This window comes from Myotis nattereri (genome assembly GCF_964212035.1).
Source record: "Myotis nattereri genome assembly, chromosome: 3".
Classification (NCBI taxonomy): domain Eukaryota; kingdom Metazoa; phylum Chordata; class Mammalia; order Chiroptera; family Vespertilionidae; genus Myotis; species Myotis nattereri.
The window spans coordinates 172570752-172594764 of NC_138077.1; the positions used below are offsets into that span (position 1 = coordinate 172570752).

Sequence of the window (24013 nt, forward strand, 5' to 3'; positions counted from 1 at the left end):
CCTGAACCGGAGAGAAGTCTCCGGCACACAGCCTCGGGCTTCATCTGCACCAGGTACTCCCCTGGGTGGTGAGCCTGCCAGCCCAGGCTGTAGAGAGTTTGGACTTGCCAGCTTCTGTAATTGCATGAGTCAGTTCTTTATAATAAATCTCTTTACATAAATATACATATCTCATTGGTTCTCTTTCTCTGGAGAACCCTAATACAATAGCAGACCGGAAATTTCTTCTCCCAATCTTTTTTTTTTTTAGAGAGAGAGATAGAAACATCAGTGATAAGACAGAATCTTTGATCAGCTGCCTCCTGCACGCCCCCTACTGGGGATCAAGCCCACAACCCGGGCATGTGCCCTGACTGGGAATCAAACGGTGACCTCCTGGTTCATAGGTCTATGCTCAAACACTGAGCCATGCTGGCAGGGCAAAAACAGATAAATCTTATCCTTCAGGGGTGGGGACCATTGAAGCCTGTTTTCTAACAGCTATTTTGAGGTTCCAGGAAAATAAAACATGGCTTTGGAGTTGAATGGCTGGCACTCTTTATTCCATCACCATTTCTTTTGTTCTCCCAGGAGAGGAAAGCTGGGCACGTGCCCAGTCAAGACGTTAGGCAGGAGGAGCTGTTGGCACTGCACCTGCCGTGAACTGTGACTCCCTTGAGAAAAAGATGCTTAAACCATGACGGCATCCAGGTGTCCTGCCTTGGGAATTCTTCCCAGACTGTAGAGAGGTATGGCAAGTTGATAGACCAAGTCTTCTTCCCCAACATCCAAAAGATATGTCTATTTTTCATTGTTTTCTAGCCTTGTGTTATAGAGCTATATCAGGGAGAACAGAAATAAGCTTTTAAGAATTCAGGCTAATTTAAGTCATGCATGGGTACTCTACAATAGTTTGCTAAATCGGTGAATTCCCACAGGTTTATAAAAGACTCTTCTGCTTGCAAATTAGCTGGGTGACTGGGCAAACCAGGCACTCCCTCTGGCATGTCTCTCCCACCTGTGAAATGGGAGTGGCGGTGCGGAGGGCAGGACAGACTCCAAAGAGAGGCGGCCACCATTTCTAAAGTCTGGTTCTAGAGAGAGGATTGGAGAAGTTTTTGCTGCCGGTGTCTTTGCCCAGCATGAATCCTGCTGCTGGACAGCAGCATCTCAGGGACCCAGACCACAGTGGCTTACTTGTTTCTGAAAGTGACTGGACATGGAAGAAATGCTCAGAACGGGTGGGGGTGAAAGTCTTACACAGTCACACACACATTTTCGTTTTTATCTTGGTATTGTGCAGACAGTGAACTGTTTCCTTTTTCATCTTAAATATAGAGAACCTGAAGATTGAGTCAAGTTGTCAAACACTTGCCCTGGCCGGTTGCTCAGTTGGTTAGAGCGTCATCCTGAAGGTGGGAGGCAGGCGTATTGAGTTGGTGTTACTCCCTATCCCAGTGGCATGGCTGATGATGGAAGCACTGGTTTCGGCTCCTCTGTAGCTTTTGACAGCACAGCCTCTAGCTCCTCAAGCCCACACCGTTGTAATCAATGACACACTGTGCTCTCTGATTTGGGGTAACAGTTCAGAGGTAAGCCACCTTCAAGAATATATTTTTTAAAGGTCATTTCCAATTGAAACCATAAATCGCCAGCATAAGTGCCTAATTTCAGGCCACCTGCATAAATGGGAGAAGAGGTTTATTGCTAATGTTTATTTATGTAATACTTACCAGGAGCCAGGCACTATACTAAGAGTTCTACTTAGATTTTGGTCATTATAGTGCTTAGAAACTCCCCTTCCCCCCAACCCTTTCTGAGTGAACTAAAGCAAGGGGTGCTTACGTAACTTGGACAAGGCCACATGCCCAGCAAGTTAGGATTCAAACTTAGTGTGATGCCAAGACTCACCCTGTGGACCACCAGACTGGCTCCTTTGTAAAGAGTCTGTCTGAATGCCTAGCATACCTGACATTTAATACATGTGACAGCTATGAATGGGTCCCAGATTTAATAGGACACTGGAAAACCATGTGAAAAGTTGGAGTTTTCGCCCCCCTTTCTATTAGGGGATAAAATGGCTGAAGAAAAAAAACAAAATCAGATGCAGAAGTTAAACTTTTTCTTTTCATATATAAGAAGACTCCATTTGCTCCTTAAGCAACTACATTTATTTAAAATCTTAACATCTTGTACATACAAACATTCAGCAGTTTTGCTTTTCCTGGTTCACTTCCCTCCCACGCTAACTCCAATTAGTGATATTACTACAGTACAAAAATGGCCCAAAGGATGAAGCCAAAAAGATATATGTGGATGAGAGAACTCCTTTCACAAATTCCCATCTTCTCTGCTGGGGTCCAACCCCAGCGGGTCCAGGGGTCCCCAAAGGTGTGGACGGAGTCGGCAAAGAAGGAATGACACGGAGACAGTGTTCAGTTTATCAGCAGCCTAGCCAGGATCTCCAGCAAAGTTCTGGTCTGGATCTCCAGCGAAGTTCTGTTTAGGATCTCCAGCCAGGTTCTGTGTCCATGGTCTCTTGCTAGGTTCTCCAGCCAGGTTCTCCAGGTTCTCCAGCCAGGTTCTGTAGCCATGTTCCCTCGCTAGGTTCTCCAGCCAGGTTCTGTCCAGGTTCTCCAGCCAGGTTCAGTCACCAAGTTCTAGTCAGGTTCTCTTGCCAATTTCTGTAGTCAGGTTCAGTCCAGGATCTTTTGCCATGTTCTCTTGCTAGGTTCTGTCTCTAGGTTCTGAGGCCAGTTTCTGTCCAGGATCTTTTGCCATGTTCTCTCCAGCGAAGTTCTTCTGTCTCTAGAGAACGTTCTGTGTAGGTTCTGTGCCAATTTCTGTCTCTCTTCGTTCTGTCTTGTTACATCTGTATTTATACCAGTTGATTCCAATCCTATCAATCTCTATTTCAAAGGTTAGGGCGTTTCTTATCTCCATTCCAGGGAGTAAAGATTATGTAGCTTAAGCATGATTGTTCGTAGTTAAAGTGATTAATTACCCACCTGGCACTTAGTTAAGAGGTTTTATTCCTTCCCTAACTTCAGGGGAAAATCCCTACCTGGGGAAACAACCTTTCTCAGAGACCTTGGTTAAAACACATAGTGCCTAGAAGGTGAGCAAACATATTAAGAACAGTATGCCATATATGCCAGGTCCCTTGAAACAGCAAGCATGGGGACCAGCTCCCAGCACTTCTCATAATACCTCTTCGCTTGTCAGTATGTTCTAATGCAAAAAGAGTGTTTTTGGAAAGGCAATTACTGATTAGGCATGCAAGCAGAGACAGGACCAGTTATGAGAAGCACTAGTTCTGTCCGTTTCCTGCAGCAAGGAATATCAAGCATCACAATTCCTTTATCAACAGATTTTGAGTAACATGACCTAAAGGGCAATGTGTAAAGACACACAACAACGATGTATTACTTCAAAATGTGTATTTAATGGCCATTCCATCAAAATCAAGCAGAATCACATTTCAAAAGTATATATATATGTATATATTGTTTTAAGGTGCATTTTCAAGTTTTATTGGGCGTCATTTCTTCTTGGATGCCTGAGCTGTTCTTGCAGATACAATTAACGTAGAATGTCCAGAGGTTGATAGCTTTGCATGCATTGAAAGACAGGATCCTAACAATATTGCATATCTTGGATACATTAGAAATTTCAAAAGCCATGTGCAATTTCAGAAAATTTAATACCAATCATGAAACACATTTTCAACATAAAATTTAGGCACTCTAGACTTTGGAATAGCCACAAAATATTCCACTGAGAGTTAATGCACTTTGTGATTATATTTACTCAAAGATATTCTCAATTAAAACCTATATGTATTAAATAACATTTTAAATTAGAAAGGTAATGTTTACATTTTGATAATCACTTGCAGCATTGTGTTTTAGTTAAATAATGCCAACTACTTCCATTAGTGATGCCCGTACTCATCCTCATGGTGCATTTTTTTTTTTAACAGAAGAACCTAAAACAATCACTGATGAGCATCTCCCCATTTTTTTTTCCTGCTAATACCTGAATAAGAATGTCCCTAATCACTCTTAAAGGTATGCTTGCATTTTCTGCTGTAGTTACTTTCTTAAAATGCAAAACTACAGCAAATGGAGGCTCCCTGGAGACCAGGAGGCATTAGCCAAGGAGCCATCACTGATTCCTAGGCTCAGTTTATTTGCTCCATCGCTTTGTGGCTATGTACATTGTGTTCCTACAATCTGTGCTGCTAGACTGACCAGTATGGAGCCAAGGGGAAGGATACTTAGATTTGTCACTCCGTGTTCCAGAAGGCCAAGGCCACCTGGACCTCGTCTAACTTGAGGCAAAACTTGCTGATCTCTGCAGTGTGGTTTTGTGGGTTTCCACCCCCGTCTAAAGACCAAGGGGTGGGAATGATACTGAGATGCCATTACCTCCAGATGAACTTCCCAGACTTGAACATAATTTAGCATTGTTAGAATTCAGAACATGGATGCTAATTGTTCCTGTTGAGTATAGGTGCTTTTGCTAGGTCAGCATTTTTGTAACTAAGAAAATAATTCAAAAGCCTTTCAGAGTTTTCAGATTACAGTCTGCAAACTGACTCATCATAATCACCAATGACTAATGTATAAAGATCCATCCCAAGAAATGAGTGTGAGACTTATTTGACTGTAAGTCGCACAGAAGAGAGCACAGTAATTTCCCATAGGAGAAGTTGGTATTTCATCCTGGGGATCACTGGTACATTAATTACACGGCTAATGTTTTCTGGCGTACTGGAAGAGACAATTAGCATAAGTAAATCAGGAGTGAGATGACAGTTGCTTAACATTTGTTTCTGTTCACCAGACGAGATCTAAGGTCCCTGTTAAGCCTCTGTTTGGGTAGGGATGGGGAGAGCAGGGCATACAGAACGAGTGGTTGTTAACTTCAGTTTCAGCAAATATAATCAGAACCAGTTACTACGAGTTGATGAACATCGATGTTAAATGCAAAGCAGATAAGACTCATTCAACTTCACCAGAGGAGACAGATGCTGGGAAGCACTAGTGAGATGACTGTTGATGTGGGAAATCCACGTGAATCTCAGCCGTCTCTCCTGGGCAGAGAGGACGAGACAGTAAGAATCGGTGAAGGTGGGTTTTAGTTGAGGTTGCTTCTCATCCTCTCACAGCTTCATCTTCCTGTGGGTGCTCTACATCTAGCTTGTGATCAGGACCTGAGGCTCAGGACAGCACGGTTAGGATTACAGCCCCTCTCTGGCGTTTTAGAATGGCCACAGCTTGCTCATGAGTGACACCTTCTAGGGTCTCGCCATTAACAGCTAAAATTTGATCACCTCGCTTCAATCGGCCGTCATCTGCAGCTGCTCCCTACAAATAAGAAACATTCCAGTTTAATCCAGGGCGAAGCAATTCAAATCATATTAATAATACAGTGTGCATATTAAAAGAGTAACTTTAAAAAACTACCAATTAAAGTCATTTCTAGGTAGTGTTTTTAAATTAAGAAACTTAAGAAAAATGTGGGATATGTTATTCCATTAGTAACCTTAACTATGCATTGTTTAAATAACATTCGTAGAAATGTAACAACATTCATATTTTTTTCAATACAAATAGGACCTTATTTCAATATTAAGTGCTAAATGGAATTTGAATGTCCTTTTCATGAATATGTAATACACAAATGAAGGCAAAACTGAATCTGGTGTTAGTTTTATTATATGTATAGGGTTCCTACTGCATTATTAACCTATCAGCATTGTGGTGATCTGTCAAAAATAAGTGTAAAACAGAAATAAGCATAGCCTCTAAATGGGTGAGTTGTATGGTATATGAATTATATCTCAACAAAGCTCTTCTATAAAAACATACACAAAAGTGTAGCATGTCTAAAATTTTGCAATATCATAATTAAAAGCTTCAACTTCGTGTATCTTCGATCATCTACATCAGTTTCTAAACGACTGCGTTCTTTATGTACCCAGTCGTGCATGGTTCCTCAAAATGGCACCAAGCAAGTGAAACTTGGGCTTTTTTCCATTCTAAAGCTGAGGATCCAAAAATGCCACGGGAGTACCAGAAACATTTTGGGTGGGTAAGGAAGGAGAAGACCTAGGCTGTTCTCACCGGATGGGGTAACTGAAAATCCTATGAGAAGTCAGTGCCATAAGGGTCCTTAGATGATGCTGACCTACTGGGGAAGTTAAATCAGGCCCACAGGTGCTTAGAACGTGCCTGACTCATTCAGAAGCTGAGCGAAGAGGCACTAACGTTCCAGACACCCGTGTCCACTGGAGGTGGAGGTCCTGAAGTAGTGGGTGAATTTTCTAGAATTTCAAAACTGTGAAAAGGGTAGAATTCCTGAATATAGCTGTAATAAAGAATACTCAAAACCAGGCTTTTACTGGGGGCGGGTGTGGGGGGAGATTCCAAAATTAAATAGCTTGCAACTTCATTAAAATATATTTTTTTTCTTTTTTCAGAAGTGTGTTAATTGTACTAAAGTCAGGATTAAACAAGTAACTCTAATGAATAGAATCGGAATTATTGGCTAACTGGACTTTATTAAATTTTACACTCTGAGATTTAAAGGCTTCAGTAAACCTCAACGATTTGCATAATTCGTTTTTTTAAAAGGCATGTTAAGCTCTTCAAGTTTTCATTTTCAGAAAGGCAAAAAAGGATGACTTTTCAGCTTTCTAGGATTTGTACTATTTCAGATATTGCTATGCTTACGTGATAATTCCTACTGACCTGCATCTCCTCTCCTACACTGTCAAGGCGGCATTTGGGGACTAAGCAGAGAAGAAAGAAAGAAATGGCTCGCAGACAGACCGCCATCTGGTTCGGAAATGAGGCTTTTGCCCACTCGCTGTGCCCCAGCTTCCTCACTCAGCCTTCCCTGCGCTGTAAACAGGCATCCGCTAGCTACCTTTCACCTGTTCTAAGGATTAAACGTATGGCACACGATATTTACTCACTCCCGTGATGATCAAACTCCTCTTATATATCACAGGCTCTGAAAAACTGCCCCCTAAATTTTCAGGGCTGTTGAAGCTGTTAGGTCCATGGTTTTGTTTTGTTTGTTTTTGTTTTGCTTATGGTAAAATCTGGATGCTGAAGGGACTAGGACCTAAAGTTGGCTTTGATTCTGAAGTTTCCAACCAAACATCTGAAAGACAATGGGAGGTCCGGACACCCTCTTAATCAGATTGACTTGGTCTTGCAAATTGCATATACTCAAGTGCCTGTGATGCTTCATATTTCCAGAGTGGAAAGAGATCTTGATGGGCCAAATTAATTTCTTAGTTGAGTGAGAAATATTAAATGAGGCTTAGGACACCAAAAATGTCACATAAGAATCCACACCCAAGCCCTGGCCAGGTAGCTCAGTTGTTTAGAGCATCATCCTGATACACCAAGGTTGCGGGTTTGATCCCAGGTCAGCGCACATACAAGAAGCAACCAATGAATGAATAAATAAGTGGGACAACAAATTGATATATTTCTCTCTCTCAATTAAAAAAAAAAAAAAAGCCCTGGCCAGTGTGCTAAATGGTTAGAGTGTTGTCCTCTGTATGGAAGGGTCAAGGGCTGGATTCCCTATCAGGCCACATATCCAAGTTTCAGGTTCTATCCCCAGATGGGGTGTGTACAAGAGGCAACTGATCAGTGTTTCTCTCTCCCTCCCTCTATCTCCCTCCCTCCCTCCCCCTTCCTCTCTGTCTCTAGAATCAATGAAAAACACACACACACAAATATATCTTCAGGTGAGGATAAAAAAAAACTCCACACCCTGTGGACATATAAGATCCAGGGAAAGTACCAACTTTTTTTTAAGATCTTTATTTCTTTAGGGAAGTAAAGCTAAAGGGGACAATCGGATCAATTAATATGTAAACAAATGACTGTGATAAAATCAATGAGAAAATTGCAATATCAATAGTGAATACTTTTCAAAGCTCTTCAAAGTTTATAATAAAATGAAATTCCGACTTTAAAAATCCTAATGAAGTTAAAAAGAACTTATCTAAGAGCTGTCTGAAGCATGCACACCGTGACCTGTGTATTCAGTAGGATGCATTGGAATATCTAATCCCTGAAAAACAGGATCTAACTTCCTGGGCTGGTTCTGCAAGTAAGTACCTGGCAGAGCATTGTAAGAGAGAAACCACCTGACGCTCAAGTGTCCTGAGGTTTTTGGTGATGGGCAGCCATTAATGTTGCACTGATCCAAGGTTTGTACAAAGCTTTATGCCATGTGTCCCTCTTGAGTCTGCTACCTTTTTTTTTCTTTTTTTTTTCTTTTCTGCTACCTTTTCTTAAAGGAGAACACATCTTTGTTCTAGCCCACAGCAATACCAAGATCAGCTTCCAAAGATCATGGTACTGCTCCTGATATTGTGTTGCTGAAAGAAGACGATCATTAAAAACTACCAGCATCTACTTTTGTTATAGAGTCCAAAGAAAATTACATTTCTGTGACTCCACTATTATAAAAGAACTCTTCTTTCACTAGTGTGGTACAGGAATTTCCTATGAGATTAAAATGAAATAAACATACATGTACATATCCAGGTATAGCCCAAAATAAACCAAAGCACTTAAAAAAAAATCTCACCTAGGTTTGATTAAAAAAAAGTAAGTACAGTAAAAAAGGAAAAAATACCTTTGCAAATATAGTCTTGACATAAATTGGCAGGTCTCCATGGGGACTTCCATAACCCCCTACAATACTAAACCCCAATCCTTCAGAGCCTTTCTCCAAAGTAATAATCTTAGGTGGAGGTGTTCTGAAAACACAATGCATGCTGTTTAATTGAAGAATAGATATTGAAAAGGAATTTCATTTTCATGGAAGAACACAGATTTGAGAGAGACTTTCATACTGCGAAACTATTAAGATCAAATTAAACTCTGAGAGAGCAATCTAGAAACATTTAAAAAAATTTCCCATATCATGCTGGACTAATGACCAACGGTCTTGATGTTTTAGGGGTTTCTCTTTCATATAACCCACTGTCTTTTATTTACAAATAAAGTCATGATCCTGAAATGGTCAAAGCATCCTTCTCTATGCTTAGTTTTAAACTCTTAAGTTGACTGTTTAAACCTGATTGAAGCCCTGGCCAGCGTGGCTCAGTTGGTTGGGTGTTGTCCTGTGCACTGAAAGGTTGCAGTTTGATTCTGGTCAGGACATTTGCCCGGGTTGTGGGCTTGACCCCAGTTAGGGGGCGTGTAAGAGGCAGCCAATTGATATTTTGCTCTCACATTGATGTTTCTCTATCTCCCTCTCCCTTCCTCTCTTTATAAAAATCAGTAAAGAGATTTTTAAGAAAACTGAACGGAACTGTCTTTACATCCTTAAAGAATGTGCATGGGGCAAAGCCTTAGCTTAGTGTAGACTGCAGTCTGCAGGTGGACTTGTGTCCTGAGCAGGTGATGGCAGCCTGATAACTTAGTAAACGAAATTGCTGTTCTTTTCCTGCCTGAACACCCTCATGCACCTGCTCCACCACTTCCATCTAAGGTGGGCGGGCAGTCATTCTTCAAAAGCCACCTCCACCGTGGAGCTTCCATGATTCCCTTGGGAGAGTTAGCCACTCCTTCTTGGTGCTCCCTTTGCACTCGGCCCAGATTTCCATGATGGCCCTTGTTATAGTGTATTGTGATTACTTAACCCTCTTTCTCCCCTACCAGACCATGAACTCCTGAAGTATTAGTCATCTGAGAATTCCTAGCACCACACACTGTGCCTATCGCAAACTCAGGATCATGACTGTGTCAACGAGAACTGAAATCCAGGGGGGCAGAGAGAAACCAAGGTAGAGCAACATGGATAACGGCAATGTGTTTCCAATGTATCATTTAGATTTTCAAAGCTTCGTCCAGTGTGGAAGTCATCTCTCTCAGAAACAACATGGCTAAACATTACATTACCTATGTGAGCTCAAGGAGTTCCATCTAAGCTTAACTCATACCAGCCTCTTATTCCCAAATGTGGTTGTCCACAGGGTAAACACCTGAAGGAACTCCGGTATCGCAGACCCTGTTGTCCTATTTGCAGAAGGAGGCTCATATCTGTATCCTGGCAGCACCACTTGTTTTGTGGCAGAGCCAGGTGGTGTAAACTCAGCCATTCACACAGTTAGAAAAATTTGCAAAACTGGGATACAAGCAACCCTTGAATATGCTGTTCTGTCTGACTAGAATATTCTCCCCTCTGCCCCTTCCCAATTTTGCCTGGCTTATTTTAGGCTTGATTTTCAGCTGGTTCACACTGATACCAATTGTTTGTTGAAGTTCTTATTGGTTGTGTATAGCAGGCATCCATAGTAATTGTTGAATGTGTATACCATATACATTGTTGACTGTTTTGAATGCAATTCCTGCTTTTTCCAATTACTATAAAAAACTCAGCTTTAGCATTAGTGCCTCCAAGTACACTCCCTAATTGAGTTGTGCTCCTCTTCCATGGGTTTACAGGACCCTGGGCTTACTTATCTCTCCCAATGAATTTAGCTCTCCACTTATCAACTCTTTTGTAACCACAGATTTATGGTTCTCTGGCAGTTCCTTGAGGACTGGGGCAATGCCTTCACCTATGTTTCTAAGTTTGAATCCTCGGGACCCAGCACTTGTACAGTGTCGAACCTTAGCAAGGCACTCAATAAATATCTGATGAAATAATGATGAATTATCCCCTACGGCTGAATGGTAATGACGTCATGAATAAGGCTCTACCTTTCATCACTTGGTGGCTTAAAAAGTACTCTCATAATGACTCACTGGCTAGACATGAACTTGATTTGTTTCCTCTTTCAAACACAAGCCCCCATTTCCAAGAATATTAAAATGGCAACCTAGATGTCTAAAGCCATTGTTTTAGAACTAGCCCCTGGGGGCCACCAAATCATTAGAGACCTTCCTAATCCCCTCTATTGCCAGTTAGAGACCTATTTCAGGGGGAGAGGGAGGAATACGTTCCACTTCTCAACTGGCAACATCGATGGACTTTGCCTCCATTTATCTCACATTTTCAATTAGTTATAATTTTTCATCTAGAATACTAGTAAAAAAATCTCTGAATGTTAACAGTGGTTGGATTATAAGTGATTTAAATTCTCTTAAGCTAGTGGTTCTCAACTTGTCAGGAGCTGTGCACCTGTGGAATCAAAAAAAAAAATATTGTCTGGCTGGTATGGCTCAGTGGTTGAGTGTCAACCTGTGAACCAGGAGGTCATGGTTTAATTCCTGGTCAGAGCAAATGCCTGATTTGGGGGCTTGAGCCCAGTAGGGAGAATGCAGGAGGCAGTCAATCAGTGAGTCTCATCATTGATGTTTCTCTTTCTCCCTCTCACTTCCTTTCTGAAATCAACACACATTTTTTTAAAATGGGTATCAAAAACTACTAAATGTATACTACTCTTCCTACAAGGGTCCTGATTTTTTTTTTTTTAAGAAAGGGCCATTTTTAACTTGAAAATATTATACTTTCATGTATTTGTCATATTTTAAAAGCATGCATTTATTACTCTCATAATGAGAACATAGTAAAATGAACTTAGTGTAATATTCTTTCCTCAAGAAAAACAAATCCAAAAGTGTCATTTAAGTTGATAAAATATCAGGCAAAAGTTGAAATGGCTGTGATCACCAGATCTTTCCAATAAACCATTCAGACCAGTCAACTAACATTTATTGAGCACTTACTGGTGACCAGGCAGTGCTGGTACTCAGAGGTCTACCTTTAGGCAGCATTTCTTGAAGTGCCGGTCCTCTGCCTCTGTAGCCCACTGCAGACCACCCCCTCAGAATCTCTGAGAATGGGGCCAGCAAAATTAGCATTTTTAAATATGCTCTTTAGATTATTTTTATGCACATTCTAGTTTGAGAAACACTGCCTTAATGAGCAGCTTTCATGGTAATGACTTGTTTTAATGAAGGATGCCAGCAAGTGTTACAAGATTTTGCTTAGAAAACGGAGGAAACCTGATTCCTTGCATAAGCAAGCAGAGTGCACCTGGGCTGTGAATCTGTGGTTTCTTGGGGGAGAAGGCGTAGGCACATGTCAAAGTGACCAGACGCAGGAAGCCCTGCACCAACAGTCTGTTAAGAACTTATCCAGTGGAACAAAGCTCTGTGAGAAATAAGGAGACCCTGTGCTCTCCTGGAGACTGTCTACAGATTAGAAAAGTAGTGTGTACTTCCCCCTCCTCTTCTCCAGGAAGTCTGCTCTACATTAACCTGGAAAAGGTCTCACTGAGCACTGCCCACACACGTAATAGGCACTTTGCCCCTAGAACACTTACTCTGTGTCTTCCGGGTGGTGGTCAGCAGTGGGTGAACCAAGGTGGTAGCCAGTAGATAAGTTTTCAAGCTGAGTTGCTATGGCGCTTATATTGGTATCTGCTACAACCTGGGGGAAAAGTCAGAACAAGACAAGCCATTATAAGTCAGGGGAGAATTAGAGAAACCATAGTATATCCAATGGTCAGTTCTCATCCCTCATCTTATTCAACCTATCTGCAGCATTTGACACAGTGACTGGCTCTCTCTCAAACTAGTTTCTTCATTTGGCTTCCATGACACCGCACTAGTCAAGTTTCCTTTCGACCTTCTGGCCATTTCGTCCTATCTCCCAAACCTCTAACTCCGAGCGCCACAGGGCTCATCTGTCACTTCATATTTGAATGTGTGGGCAGGAAGTCTGTCTGCTTGGTTTACTACTATATCTCTGTATTTTACTTGTATTTCCAGTTTGGTCCTGAAAGAGTCAGTGCAGCTTCCACTTACTCCTGTAATCCATTAAAACTGTATCTCTATTATGAAAAACTATCCAGTGTATATTAGGTGTTTGATTCATATTTGGTGACTGAAAGAAAGAATGAATATCTCCATGACTTGCCTTTAAAATCTTTTTATTGATTGATGTTAGAGAGAGGAAAAGAGAAGAGAGAAAGAGAAAGAGAAACATTGATTTTTTGTTCCACTTATTTATGCATTCATTGGTTGATTCTTGTATGTGCCCTTACTGGGAAATCAAACCCACAACCTTGGACAATGCTCTACTCAACTGACCTACTTGGCCAAGGTCTGATTTGCCTTTTAGATGGTCCCAAATGTATAATAGAACAACATTTAAACATTCACCTTGTATTTCTACCCTGCAAAAAACATTCCAAAGCATTCAGAAGAAATATGGTATAGCTCTGACAGCCCATGCTAGGACACAGAAAGGAGTTCTGCTGTTCAGTTTCTCCCACTTAAATGACGCTGTGCCCGAGTTCCAGCTTCCTCATCTGTCAGGTGGAAATCATAAAAACCAGTGCTGTCTGCTTAGCCTGAAGTTGTCTTCACCTCAGAGCTATCAGAGCTTCTTTCTCAAGAGCTCCTGGACTACCCCTGCTTCTGATCAACAGTTCTTCCAAGTTATCATTCTCAGTGCACAAGGAAGGACAGTGAAGGGACTAATCCAGTGATGGCGAACCTTTTGAGCTTGGCGTGTCAGCATTTTGATAAACCCTAACTTAACTCTGGTGCCGTGTCACATATAGAAATTTTTTGATATTTGTAACCATAGTAAAACAAAGACTTATATTTTTGATATTTATTTTATATATTTAAATGCCATTTAACAAAGAAAAATCAACCAAAAAAACGAGTTCGCATGTCACCTCTGACACGCACGCGTGTCATAGGTTCGCCATCACTGGACTAAGCAGTGCAAAGGTGCTTGATTAGATTGCAGTTTCATAATAAACCAACAGAGGGCGCGGCTGCCTGTATGCTTGGTTGTATCTGTTAATATTTAGCAGGAAAGCAAGTGACAGGGCAGCCCCGGCCTCAGCCCCGGCTGGATCGGAACACATTTTGGGTGAAGGATCCTACTCTGGGGGAAAACACTGCTAAGCGCAAGTTACAGGATCTTCTGGAATACCATCATATAAAGAATGACTAAATGAACTGGGGGAGTATTTAGAATAAGAGACAAAGAGGAAATGACAGATTCTCCCTCCCCACGACAGCCCCTCCACTGACCACCACAGCAAGTGTTTTGAAGTTGCCTTTGCACGTGACCTCTGTAATCTTGCCTACTCTTAGCCCACACCATCTTCATAAACCCACTCCATTCCAGCTTCCGTCCCCAACACCTGGCCCAAATGTCCATGGCCCGCCTCTCTGGCTTTGCCCACTTTTCTAAGTCTTTGCTCTCTACTCACCCCTTCTGGCTCAGTCCTGGACCCACTTCCCACTTGCACACTCAGGGTCTAGGTGACAGCCTACACATTCCTATAGCTTTAAATGTTAACAACGTGCTGACAATTCCCAGCCTAGTTGTTATATCCAACTGTCAACTTAACATCTGCATTTTAATATCTCAGGGACTTATTAAAATGAACAATTAATAAGCCCTTCAGATATTAAAATGCACACAACCAAATCCAAACTCTTGATCCAACAGCGGAATCCCTTCAATTTATTTTTCCTCTAGTTTTCTACCTTTTAGTAAATGACACCTCTAGCTGACTACTTAGAAATGCACTAGTTGTAATATTGAAAATACTTGATTGCTGGCTGGTGACTGTCCAAATGGAAAGGAAGCTAGGATGCTAACCACAGAGGTGCTGCTCTCTGAGTACCAGCCTGATAGCTCCCTCTCTCACCAGCCACATGTGATCCTTCACCAAGTCCTCTGCAGTCTATCTCCAAAATACATATCAAATCTGTTTAGTTTTCATCTCTATGGTGACCATCTTAATTCAACTCATCATCAGCTGCCTTTTAACTGGAATCCCCACTCATCCCCTTCAAATCTCTCTACCACACAATAGCCATTTATCTCTTTAAATATAAAGTAGATAATGCCACTCCTCTGCTTAACACCTTCCAGTGGTCTTAGTACTTGGAATAAAATTTACACTTCCTAATTATACACACAAAGGTCCTCCCCTTGCCTACCTGTCTAATCCCATCTATCTTCTTCCTCTCCACCCTAAATTCCACAGTTCTCTGGAATCCACTGCCCCTTCATCCTCACATTCCTCCCCCGCAAACCAGCCAGCCTGGCGTCAGCTTTGAAGTCACTTCCCTTACACGAGCCTTCTCTGGCTACCCATGTTTACATTAATTTCTTTTCTTTTCCTCTCCACAGGACTCTCGAAGTAATCCTTACAAATTGTATATCTGTGTGACTATCATTACCATCCGATCACAGGATTCATGAAGATAAGGGCTGCTTCTCAATGTTCCTGTGCCTGGCACATAATTACCTAGTGAGTATTTGTGGAGTGAATGAGTGGATCTAAAACCTTCCTAAGGAGTAGGGATTATGACACTCAATTTTCTGAATTTCCACAATACAGAGTGAGACTGATAGAGGTTACAAGGAGATTGGTTTTAGGTCCTTTTAAGAAGGAAAAAGTAAATAATTAAGGTGTTACACAATGGAATGGCACATAAACACCCCACAAAGCAAGCACTCAAGTAAAGACACAAAACCAATCAGTTTGGGGTGTGGTGAAGGGGACTCCTAGACTTGGTGAGAATCTGGACACGTACTTTCAGCTGACCCAGAAACAGGCCATCTGTTGTGGGGTTGATGAAGATCTCCATGGCAAGCTGTTCGTTTCTTTACTTGCTTAGTCTATATATAACAGCACCACTATCAAGCCGAGCACTTACTTTATGCTGAGCATGCTTCTGAGTCCCTACCGGTGGGTGCCATGATTATCCCCATATTACAGACAGAAACACCTGGAGCAGGGAGGTTAAGTAACTTTCCAACATGAGTTAAGGAGTGGAGGCTGAATTCAAATCCATGTCATTTTACTCTAGAATCTAGCGCTTTTAGTCATGTGCAGTGTGAGGCAAATCACCTGGTGTGAGAGGATAGACTTCACTTTCTTTATTTTTAAATTTTATTTTTTCTCTTTTGTTGTTATTATTTATTTATTTATTTTTTTCTTAAGAGGGCACAGACTTCATAGTGTAGACATGGAACGAAGGGAGGGGAGGGAAAGAGGGGCAGAGAGATAGTCCAACAGCAGGTGCAAATAGAGCAGGCAGTCATCATGGCCCGTGCTTGGCAGCAGGCAGGAAAACATCACCACATTCCCCTATAGTATACCACACAGAGAGGGCTTGGGTGTGGGAGACAGACACCCCACAGATGTTCTAGAAGAAAGCCTTTTAACTTTTACCGAGAAAGATACTTTCAAGAGTTCATGAAATCAGCCATACAAATTATGAAACCAAAGTGATAGTTCATTTGGGTAAAAAATTTTTGCTTATTTTTTAAAAATCTAGCTAGAAAAATGTGAAAACACTTGTACAACATCATCTTGCAGAAAAAAAATCACATTCCTCCAAAACATCAAGGCCTCTAGCTCACCCCAGAGCCCTGAAATAAAAAGGGCTTCCCAACCACTTATAATATTAAATCCGAGATCCACCTAGGACCCTAGGAGCTACCCAGGTTCATGCCTATTTTGTAGGAGTAGAACCCAAAGGGCTGAGTGGGCAACGAGAAGGATTTTCATCAACAGCTAGGTCTTTTGTAGGAAGATAAGGAAAGCACAGACCTGTTACCCGCAAATGACTTTGTAGCCCCAAGGCATTGTTGGTCTCCCAAGTTGATTTGCCTTCCCAGGGATTAATTCATGAAAGGGGAAAATCTCATTTCCAAGTCTTTCTGATTTGCCTTCCCAGGGATTAACTCGTGAAAGGGAATAATCTGATCTCGGAAGGGCGTATATGTTCAGCTGGATACAAGATCAAGGAGATGTGGTCTATGAGTATTGGCTCAGCCCCGCGTCTGAAGTGCTTGCTCTTGCCCCACCAACACCTGGGACTGAACAGCATGGAGGTAAGGCTAGGGGAGATATATTTGTGTTTTGAAGTAGGGGCAGGCAGACAGGCTAATGAAAAACTTAATTTTTTTTGAAAAAAAATAAAATAAAAAGGATATCTTGAATTCCTGGGTACAAACTTCTGTGGTAGATTGAGAGGATAGAGATGGGAGCAGAGGAAACCAAGGGAAAACAAATGTGTTCCCTGCCCTCCAAAAACAGGCTTGCGATTGATGCCATCTACTGTGGGGGGCAGATGCCGTTCAAAGTGGAGAGAGGAGCGGGGAAGACTAGGAATCCCGGGGTAAGGCAGGGAGGCTTGGAGGTCCTTAGATGATGGGTATTAGGTCTGCACAACTTGAATGTGTGGTCCAAGAGCTGTGGTGTCTGGAGGAGACCTTGGGCCCAGCTAGGGCCAGCTCCAACTCTGTTTTTAAAAAAGGTATTTTTATTGATTTCAGAGAGGAAGGGAAAGAGAGAGCAACATCAATGATGAGAGAGAATCATTGATCAGCTGCCTCCTGCACCTTCCACACGGGGGATCGAGCCTGCAACCCAGGCATGTGCCCTGACCAGGAATCAAACCTTGACCTCCTGGTTCATAGATTGATGTTCAACCACTGAGCCATCCTGGCTGTGCCAATTTTTATTTTAACTTAAAAAATAAATGTTTTTATACATTTTAGAGAGAGAAGAAGGGAGAGGGAAAGAGATAAAAACACTGATTGGCTGCCTCCTACATGCCCCCTACTGGGGATCAAGCCCTCAACCTGCAACCCGGGCACATGCCCTGACCAGGAATTCAACTGGAGACCTTTTGGTGCATGGGACGACAACCAATCAACTGAGCCACACTGGCCAGGGCACTAGCTCCAACTCTTAAGACTGGCAGCCTGTAGTCTGGCTTTTTGCAGAGCAGCAACCCATGTTCCTCTCATCCCTCATCCCTGGGGACCTGGAGATGTGGCAGGTATCTATCTGCCTTACTTCCCATCCGCCCTGCAGCACCATTCACTGGTTCAAAACCTCTGGGCCTTTTAAGTTCCTCCTATTGTTGCACATAGCGCTACTACAGACATCTTGAAAGTGGTTCTGGAAGGAAGGTCACTAGATATGGAACTGCTGGGTGACACACCCTAAATTGAACAGATCTTCCTAAGTTACCAGTTTAAAGTTTCACCAGGCATTTAACGAAAGTACTTTGTTTTCTTACATCCTCCCCAAACTTGTTATGATCAAAACTTTAATAAGTGTCTACCTGAGGCGGCTGACCTGAAGGAGGAGGAGGCAATCCCTTCACCTGAGAAGAGGGAGGCGACTGATCTGAAGGAGGAGGAGGCAATCCCTTCACCTGAGAAGAGGGAGGCGACTGATCTGAAGGAGGAGGAGGCAATCCCTTCACCTGAGAAGAGGGAGGCGACTGATCTGAAGGAGGAGGAGGCAATCCCTTCACCGGAGGAGAGGGAGGCGACTGACCTGAAGGAGGAGGAGGCAATCCCTTCACCCGAGGAGAGGGAGGCGACTGATCTGAAGGAGGAGGAGGCAATCCCTTCACCTGAGAAGAGGGAGGCGACTGATCTGAAGGAGGCAATCCCTTCACCCGAGGAGAGGGAGGCGACTGACCTGAAGGAGGAGGAGGCAATCCCTTCATCTGAGGAGAGGGAGGCAGCGGACCTGGAGGAGGAGGAGGCAATCCCTGTACCTGAGAAGGTGACTTGTGAAAGGAAAGAGGAGGAAGCCACCTTACTAGAGGAGGGGGAGACTTGTAAAATGAAAGATGGGGAAGAAGCCTTATCCGCTGAGCCAGAGGAACATACAGAGACCTTTGAATTAGTGGAAGAGGAAGAACCAATAAGCATGTTTCCCCCTCAGACTGTAATTCATCTTTACTTTGCATTCCCCCCTCCAACTGCACCCACCCCTCACTCTGCGTTCCCCCCTCCAACTGCACCCACCCCTCACAATGTGTTCCCCCCTCCAACTGCACGGACCCCTCACAATGTGTTCCCCCCTCCAACTGCACCCACCCCTCACTCTGTGTTCCCCCCTCCAACTGCACCCACCCCTCACTCTGCATTCCCCCCTCCAACTGCACCCACCCCTCACTCTGCGTTCCCCCCTCCAACTGCACCCACCCCTCACTCTGCGTTCCCCCCTCCAACTGCACCCACCCCTCACTCTGCGTTCCCCCCTCCAACTGCACCCACCCCTCACTCTGCATTCCCCCCTCCAACTGCACCCACCCCTCACTTTGCGTTCCCCCCTCCAACTGCACCCACCCCTCACTCTGCGTTCCCCCCTCCAACTGCACCCACCCCTCACAATGTGTTCCCCCCTCCAACTGCACGGACCCCTCACAATGTGTTCCCCCCTCCAACTGCACCCACCCCTCACTCTGTGTTCCCCCCTCCAACTGCACCCACCCCTCACTCTGCATTCCCCCCTCCAACTGCACCCACCCCTCACTCTGCGTTCCCCCCTCCAACTGCACCCACCCCTCACTCTGTGTTCCCCCCTCCAACTGCACGCACCCCTCACTCTGCGTTCCCCCCTCCAACTGCACGCACCCCTCACTCTGCGTTCCCCCCTCCAACTGCACCCACCCCTCACTCTGCGTTCCCCCCTCCAACTGCACCCACCCCTCACTCTGCGTTCCCCCCTCCAACTGCACCCACCCCTCACTCTGTGTTTCCCCCTCCAACTGCACCCACCCCTCACTCTGCGTTCCCCCCTCCAACTGCACCCACCCCTCACAATGTGTTCCCCCCTCCAACTGCACGCACCCCTCACTCTGCGTTCCCCCCTCCAACTGCACGCACCCCTCACTCTGCGTTCCCCCCTCCAACTGCACCCACCCCTCACTCTGCGTTCCCCCCTCCAACTGCACCCACCCCTCACTCTGCGTTCCCCCCTCCAACTGCACGCACCCCTCACTCTGCGTTCCCCCCTCCAACTGCACCCACCCCTCACTCTGTGTTTCCCCCTCCAAGAGGGTTTTCCCATCAACATTAATTTCCTTCTTAAATTCTGTCTCCTCCTTAAACTGCTTTACTGTGGGGAGGTATTTATTCAAATACTCTCTCTCATGCCTCGGCTCCTTGTGGCATTTGATAATTTAGGTTATAAGCAAAACTAAATCCAGTCAGAACTGTATTTCTATGTTAGAACAATGTATGTTCAATAAACTTCTAATCCAGCCGTGGGCAAACTACGGCCCGCGGGCCGGATCCGGCCCGTTTGAAATGAATAAAACTAAAAAAAAAAAAAAGACTGTACCCTTTTATGTAATGATGTTTACTTTGAATTTATATTAGTTCACACAAACACTCCATCCATGCTTTTGTTCCGGCCCTCCGGTCCAGTTTAAGAACCCATTGTGGCCCTCGAGTCAAAAAGTTTGCCCACCCCTGTTAATCTATACTAATAATAGCCTAGGTGGCCTCACGCCCTCACGTCATCACAAGATGGCTGCGCACAGTGGAGGTGAGGCCTGGCGGCCGCTCCACACAATGAGCTTGGGGGTCCCGCGGCTCTGTGCAGTGCAGAGGAGGCCAGTCCCAGCGTCTCTGCCACCTTGCATGGAGGAGGCAGGTCCCAGCAGAGGAGGTAGGTTGTGGCAAGGGAGGGCAGTTGTGGGCAATCAGGCCCTGGCAAGGGAGGGCAATTGGGGGCCATTGGACCTTGGCAGGGGATGGCAGTTGGGGCGATCAGGCCCCGGCAGGGGAGGGCAGTTAGGCGTCAATCAGGCTGGCAGGGGAGTGGTTAAGGGGCTATCAGGCTGGCAGGCAGAAGTGGTTAGGGGCAATCAGGCAGGCAGGAAGGCAAGCGATTAGGAGCCAGCAGTCCTGATTGTGAGAGGGATGTCCGACTGCCGGTTTAGGTGTGATCTGGGCCTAAACCGGCAGTCGGACATCCTCCGAGGGGTCCCAGAATGAAAGGGTGCAGGCCGGGCTGAGGGACATCCCCCCCCCCCCTCCCCGTACAAGAATTTCATGCACCGGGCCTGTAATTGAGTAATAAAGCACAGGTCTTTATTGCACAAATTCTAGAATGAGTATCTTTTCTTAAAAATAGGTTTGGGGGATTATGTTTTGGAGAATCAAGAAGTCAAAATATTTTCCAGATAACTACAATACTATAATGCACAAGAGCTTGAGATCCTTGCTTAGAACTTTTCCAGAGCTGCTGATCCTGTAAAGGAATACGATTAACCCTTAGATTTGTTAGGACTCAAATCTTGCAGTACAAAATACAAAGTTAGCACTCAGACCCAGCATGGATCCAGAGTGCAGGTATGCTGAGAAAAGACAGGAAGGCTGTCCAGGTAAGGTGATTTCCTGAGAAAGCTGGCATCTTAAGATAGGGGTGCATCACAGAAGAACAATTAAGAAAGGCTTGCCTGCCCCTGGCTGGGTAGCTCAGTTGGTTAGAGCACAGCCCAATATGCCAAGGTTGTGGGTTTGATCCCTGGTCAGGGCACATACAAGAATCAACCAAGGAATGCACAAGTGGAACAACATATCAATGTTTCTCTTTCTCTCTCCCTCCCTCTCCTCTGTCTCTAAAAAAATCAATCAATCAATCAACAATTTTAAAAAAAAACTTGCCTTATCCCATGTCTGGCATTTGATGTACCTTAATGAAGTAGAAAGCACATCTGCTGAAGTTTTTATTTAGAAACTAGTCATACCCTAGACAGTTTTCTCAGAGGTTAGAGCAGAGCATCGGCCTGTGGAATGAAGTGTTGCAAGTTTGCTTCCTGTTGAGGTTGCAGGCTCAATCCCTGGGCCGTGTGCGTACAGGAGGCAACCAGTCAATCTTTCTCTCTCTCTCTCTCTCATTGATGTTTCTCTCTCTCTGTCTCGCCCCCTCCCATTCTCTCTCTAAAAAAAAAAAATCAATGAAGCCTGGCCAGCATTGCTCAGTGGTCATGGTTCGATTCCCAGTCAGGGCACATGCCCCGCTTGCAGGCTCGATCCCCAGTAGGGGACGTGCAGGAGTCAGCTGATTGATGATGTTTCTTTGTCACTAATGTTTCTATCTCTCTCTCCCTCTCCCTTCCACTCTCTGAAAAAAGAAAAAATATATGTATATAAAAAAATCAATGGAAAAAATACCCTTGAATAAGAATTAACAACAAAAAGAACCTAGTCAAAATGATTCCAGTGACATCAGAATATATTAATGTCCATGTGTTTGTTTTAAAAATATATTGGTCTGAAGTGTCAAATGTTTGCAGTCAAATAAGAAGGGGCAAATCACCATCTAGTGGCACACACCTCAATTGCCACCTGGAAAACCACTCCACTCCCAGGACTTTAACAGGAATTTTAGCAGCCTCTGACTTCAAGCCTATGTTATTATAATGCAAGTAATAAAACACCACTTAATTAATGCTTACCATTTGCAATCCACTGTTCTTACTAAACGTTACAAGTCACTTAATCCTCACAGCAACAGTGGAAGAAAGGAGCTATGACCACTACTTACAGAAAACTGAAGAGTTAAGTCACAGGATTCAAAATGCATGACTTTGACTCTATCGCCTGCCTGTCCTACAGAACTTCCCCTAGATCTCCATTTCAACTTTCAAGCCTTTAGCTCAGTGGTTCTCAACCTTCCTGATGCCGTGACCCTTTAATACAGTTCCTCATGGTGTGGTGACTCCCAACCATAAAATTATTTTCGCTGCTACTGTTATGTAATTTTGCAACTGTTATGAATCGTAATGTAAATATCTGATATGCAGGATGTATTTTCATTGTTACAAATTGAACGTAATTAAAGCATAGTGATTAATCACAAAAACAATATGTAATTATATATGTGTTTTCCGATGGCCTTAGGTGACCTCTGTGAAAGGGTCGTTCGACCCCCAAAGGGGTCTCGACCCACAGGTTGAGAACCGCTGCTTTAGCTCTTTGTCCTCTTCCTAGAGTTTATCGGTTCCTTCCTGGTACCACTTACTTTTTATCCATCATGCACCCGATGGATCTTTTTTGTTTGTTTCGTTTTATTTATTTATTTTCTTTTTTATTTTGTTTTCCACCCCATGGATCTTACCCCTGGCTACATATTAGAATCACCTGGGAAACTTTAAATGATCTCGATGTTCATGCAACATCCCAGACCAATTAAATCACTGAGGTGCTGGAATCTGATTTTATTGTGTAACCAAGGTTAAGAATGATTCACAAACCAGTCCCTTAATGATACTCCCAACCGAATCCATCTTTCTTCTCTACTGGAATTTTTCTGGACCCAATTGGTAACTGTGCTGATTTGTTCTAAGTTCACATCCTCAACTTGATCAGCATGGCTCAGCAACCTGCTCAATGCAACCAGCATGTACGAGGCATCTGCTCTGGGCTGGGCCCTGGGCCAAGGCACAGACACTGTCCCCACTTTGGGTAAGTTCATGGTCTTTGGGTGAATACTTCCTGTTCTTGATTGAAGAGTTTCTAAACAAAGGATTTCACAGATTTAAAAAGAGGGGATGAGGATTGTGATGAGATGGGTATTCCAGGCATAGAGAAAAATATGTGCAAATCTTTTACTCATCCCTGCTCCAGTGTGTCTCGGGCTGTTCACTAAAAGAGCAGCATCAGCAATATCTGGGGGCTTGTTATAAATGCAAATGCTTGGATCCTACTCCACTCCTATGGAATTAGAACCGGGGGCAGGATCATCTCAAGGTGATTCTCTAGAGTTTGCTAAAGTTTGAGAAGCACTCTCTCAAATACCAAAATCGTTTCTTTACTCACTCTTAGAAAATGACCACCCTAAAAGAGAAGCCATCTGATTCAAACTCCCCTGAAAAAAAAATTTTTTTTCCAGAGGTAACATTACCCCAACTTTTTCTTCTATCTCCTTTGCTGCCAATTACTCCCTGGCTCTCTACTGACTTGCCACCAACTCTAAAAGAAAGAACTCAATTGTATTAAAGATTGCCAGTGATTTATCTGCCAGTTGTAGTGACTTTTCTATATTTTTATTTACTTTTGCCTCGTTGGTAAGTGTGCTATTCTTGAAATTCTTTTATCCCTTAGTGTCTAGGAACTGTATTTTTTGACTCCTCGTCCTTTTCTATTTTTCCAGGTAATTTCTTTTTGTATGTGCATGATAAAAATTAAATAATACAGTACATAATAAAAATTCAATGCTTTCACTCCCTAGAGA

At 43.6% G+C, this 24013-nt stretch overlaps 1 protein-coding gene across 1 annotated transcript in view; it reads right to left on the minus strand.

The window, feature by feature from the left end:
• Positions 1–3412: 3412 nt before the first annotated feature.
• The window catches only part of PATJ (PATJ crumbs cell polarity complex component), a 304927-nt gene continuing 284326 nt past the window's right edge, over positions 3413–24013 (minus strand). Inside the window, exons 43-45 of the mRNA XM_081087464.1 lie at positions 12296–12402; positions 8653–8794; positions 3413–5351 (exon numbers count right to left, since the gene is read on the minus strand). Of these exons, the coding sequence (XP_080943590.1) occupies positions 5205–5351; positions 8653–8794; positions 12296–12402 (396 nt within the window). The 3' untranslated portion in view covers positions 3413–5204. The remainder of the gene's footprint in view (positions 5352–8652; positions 8795–12295; positions 12403–24013) is intronic.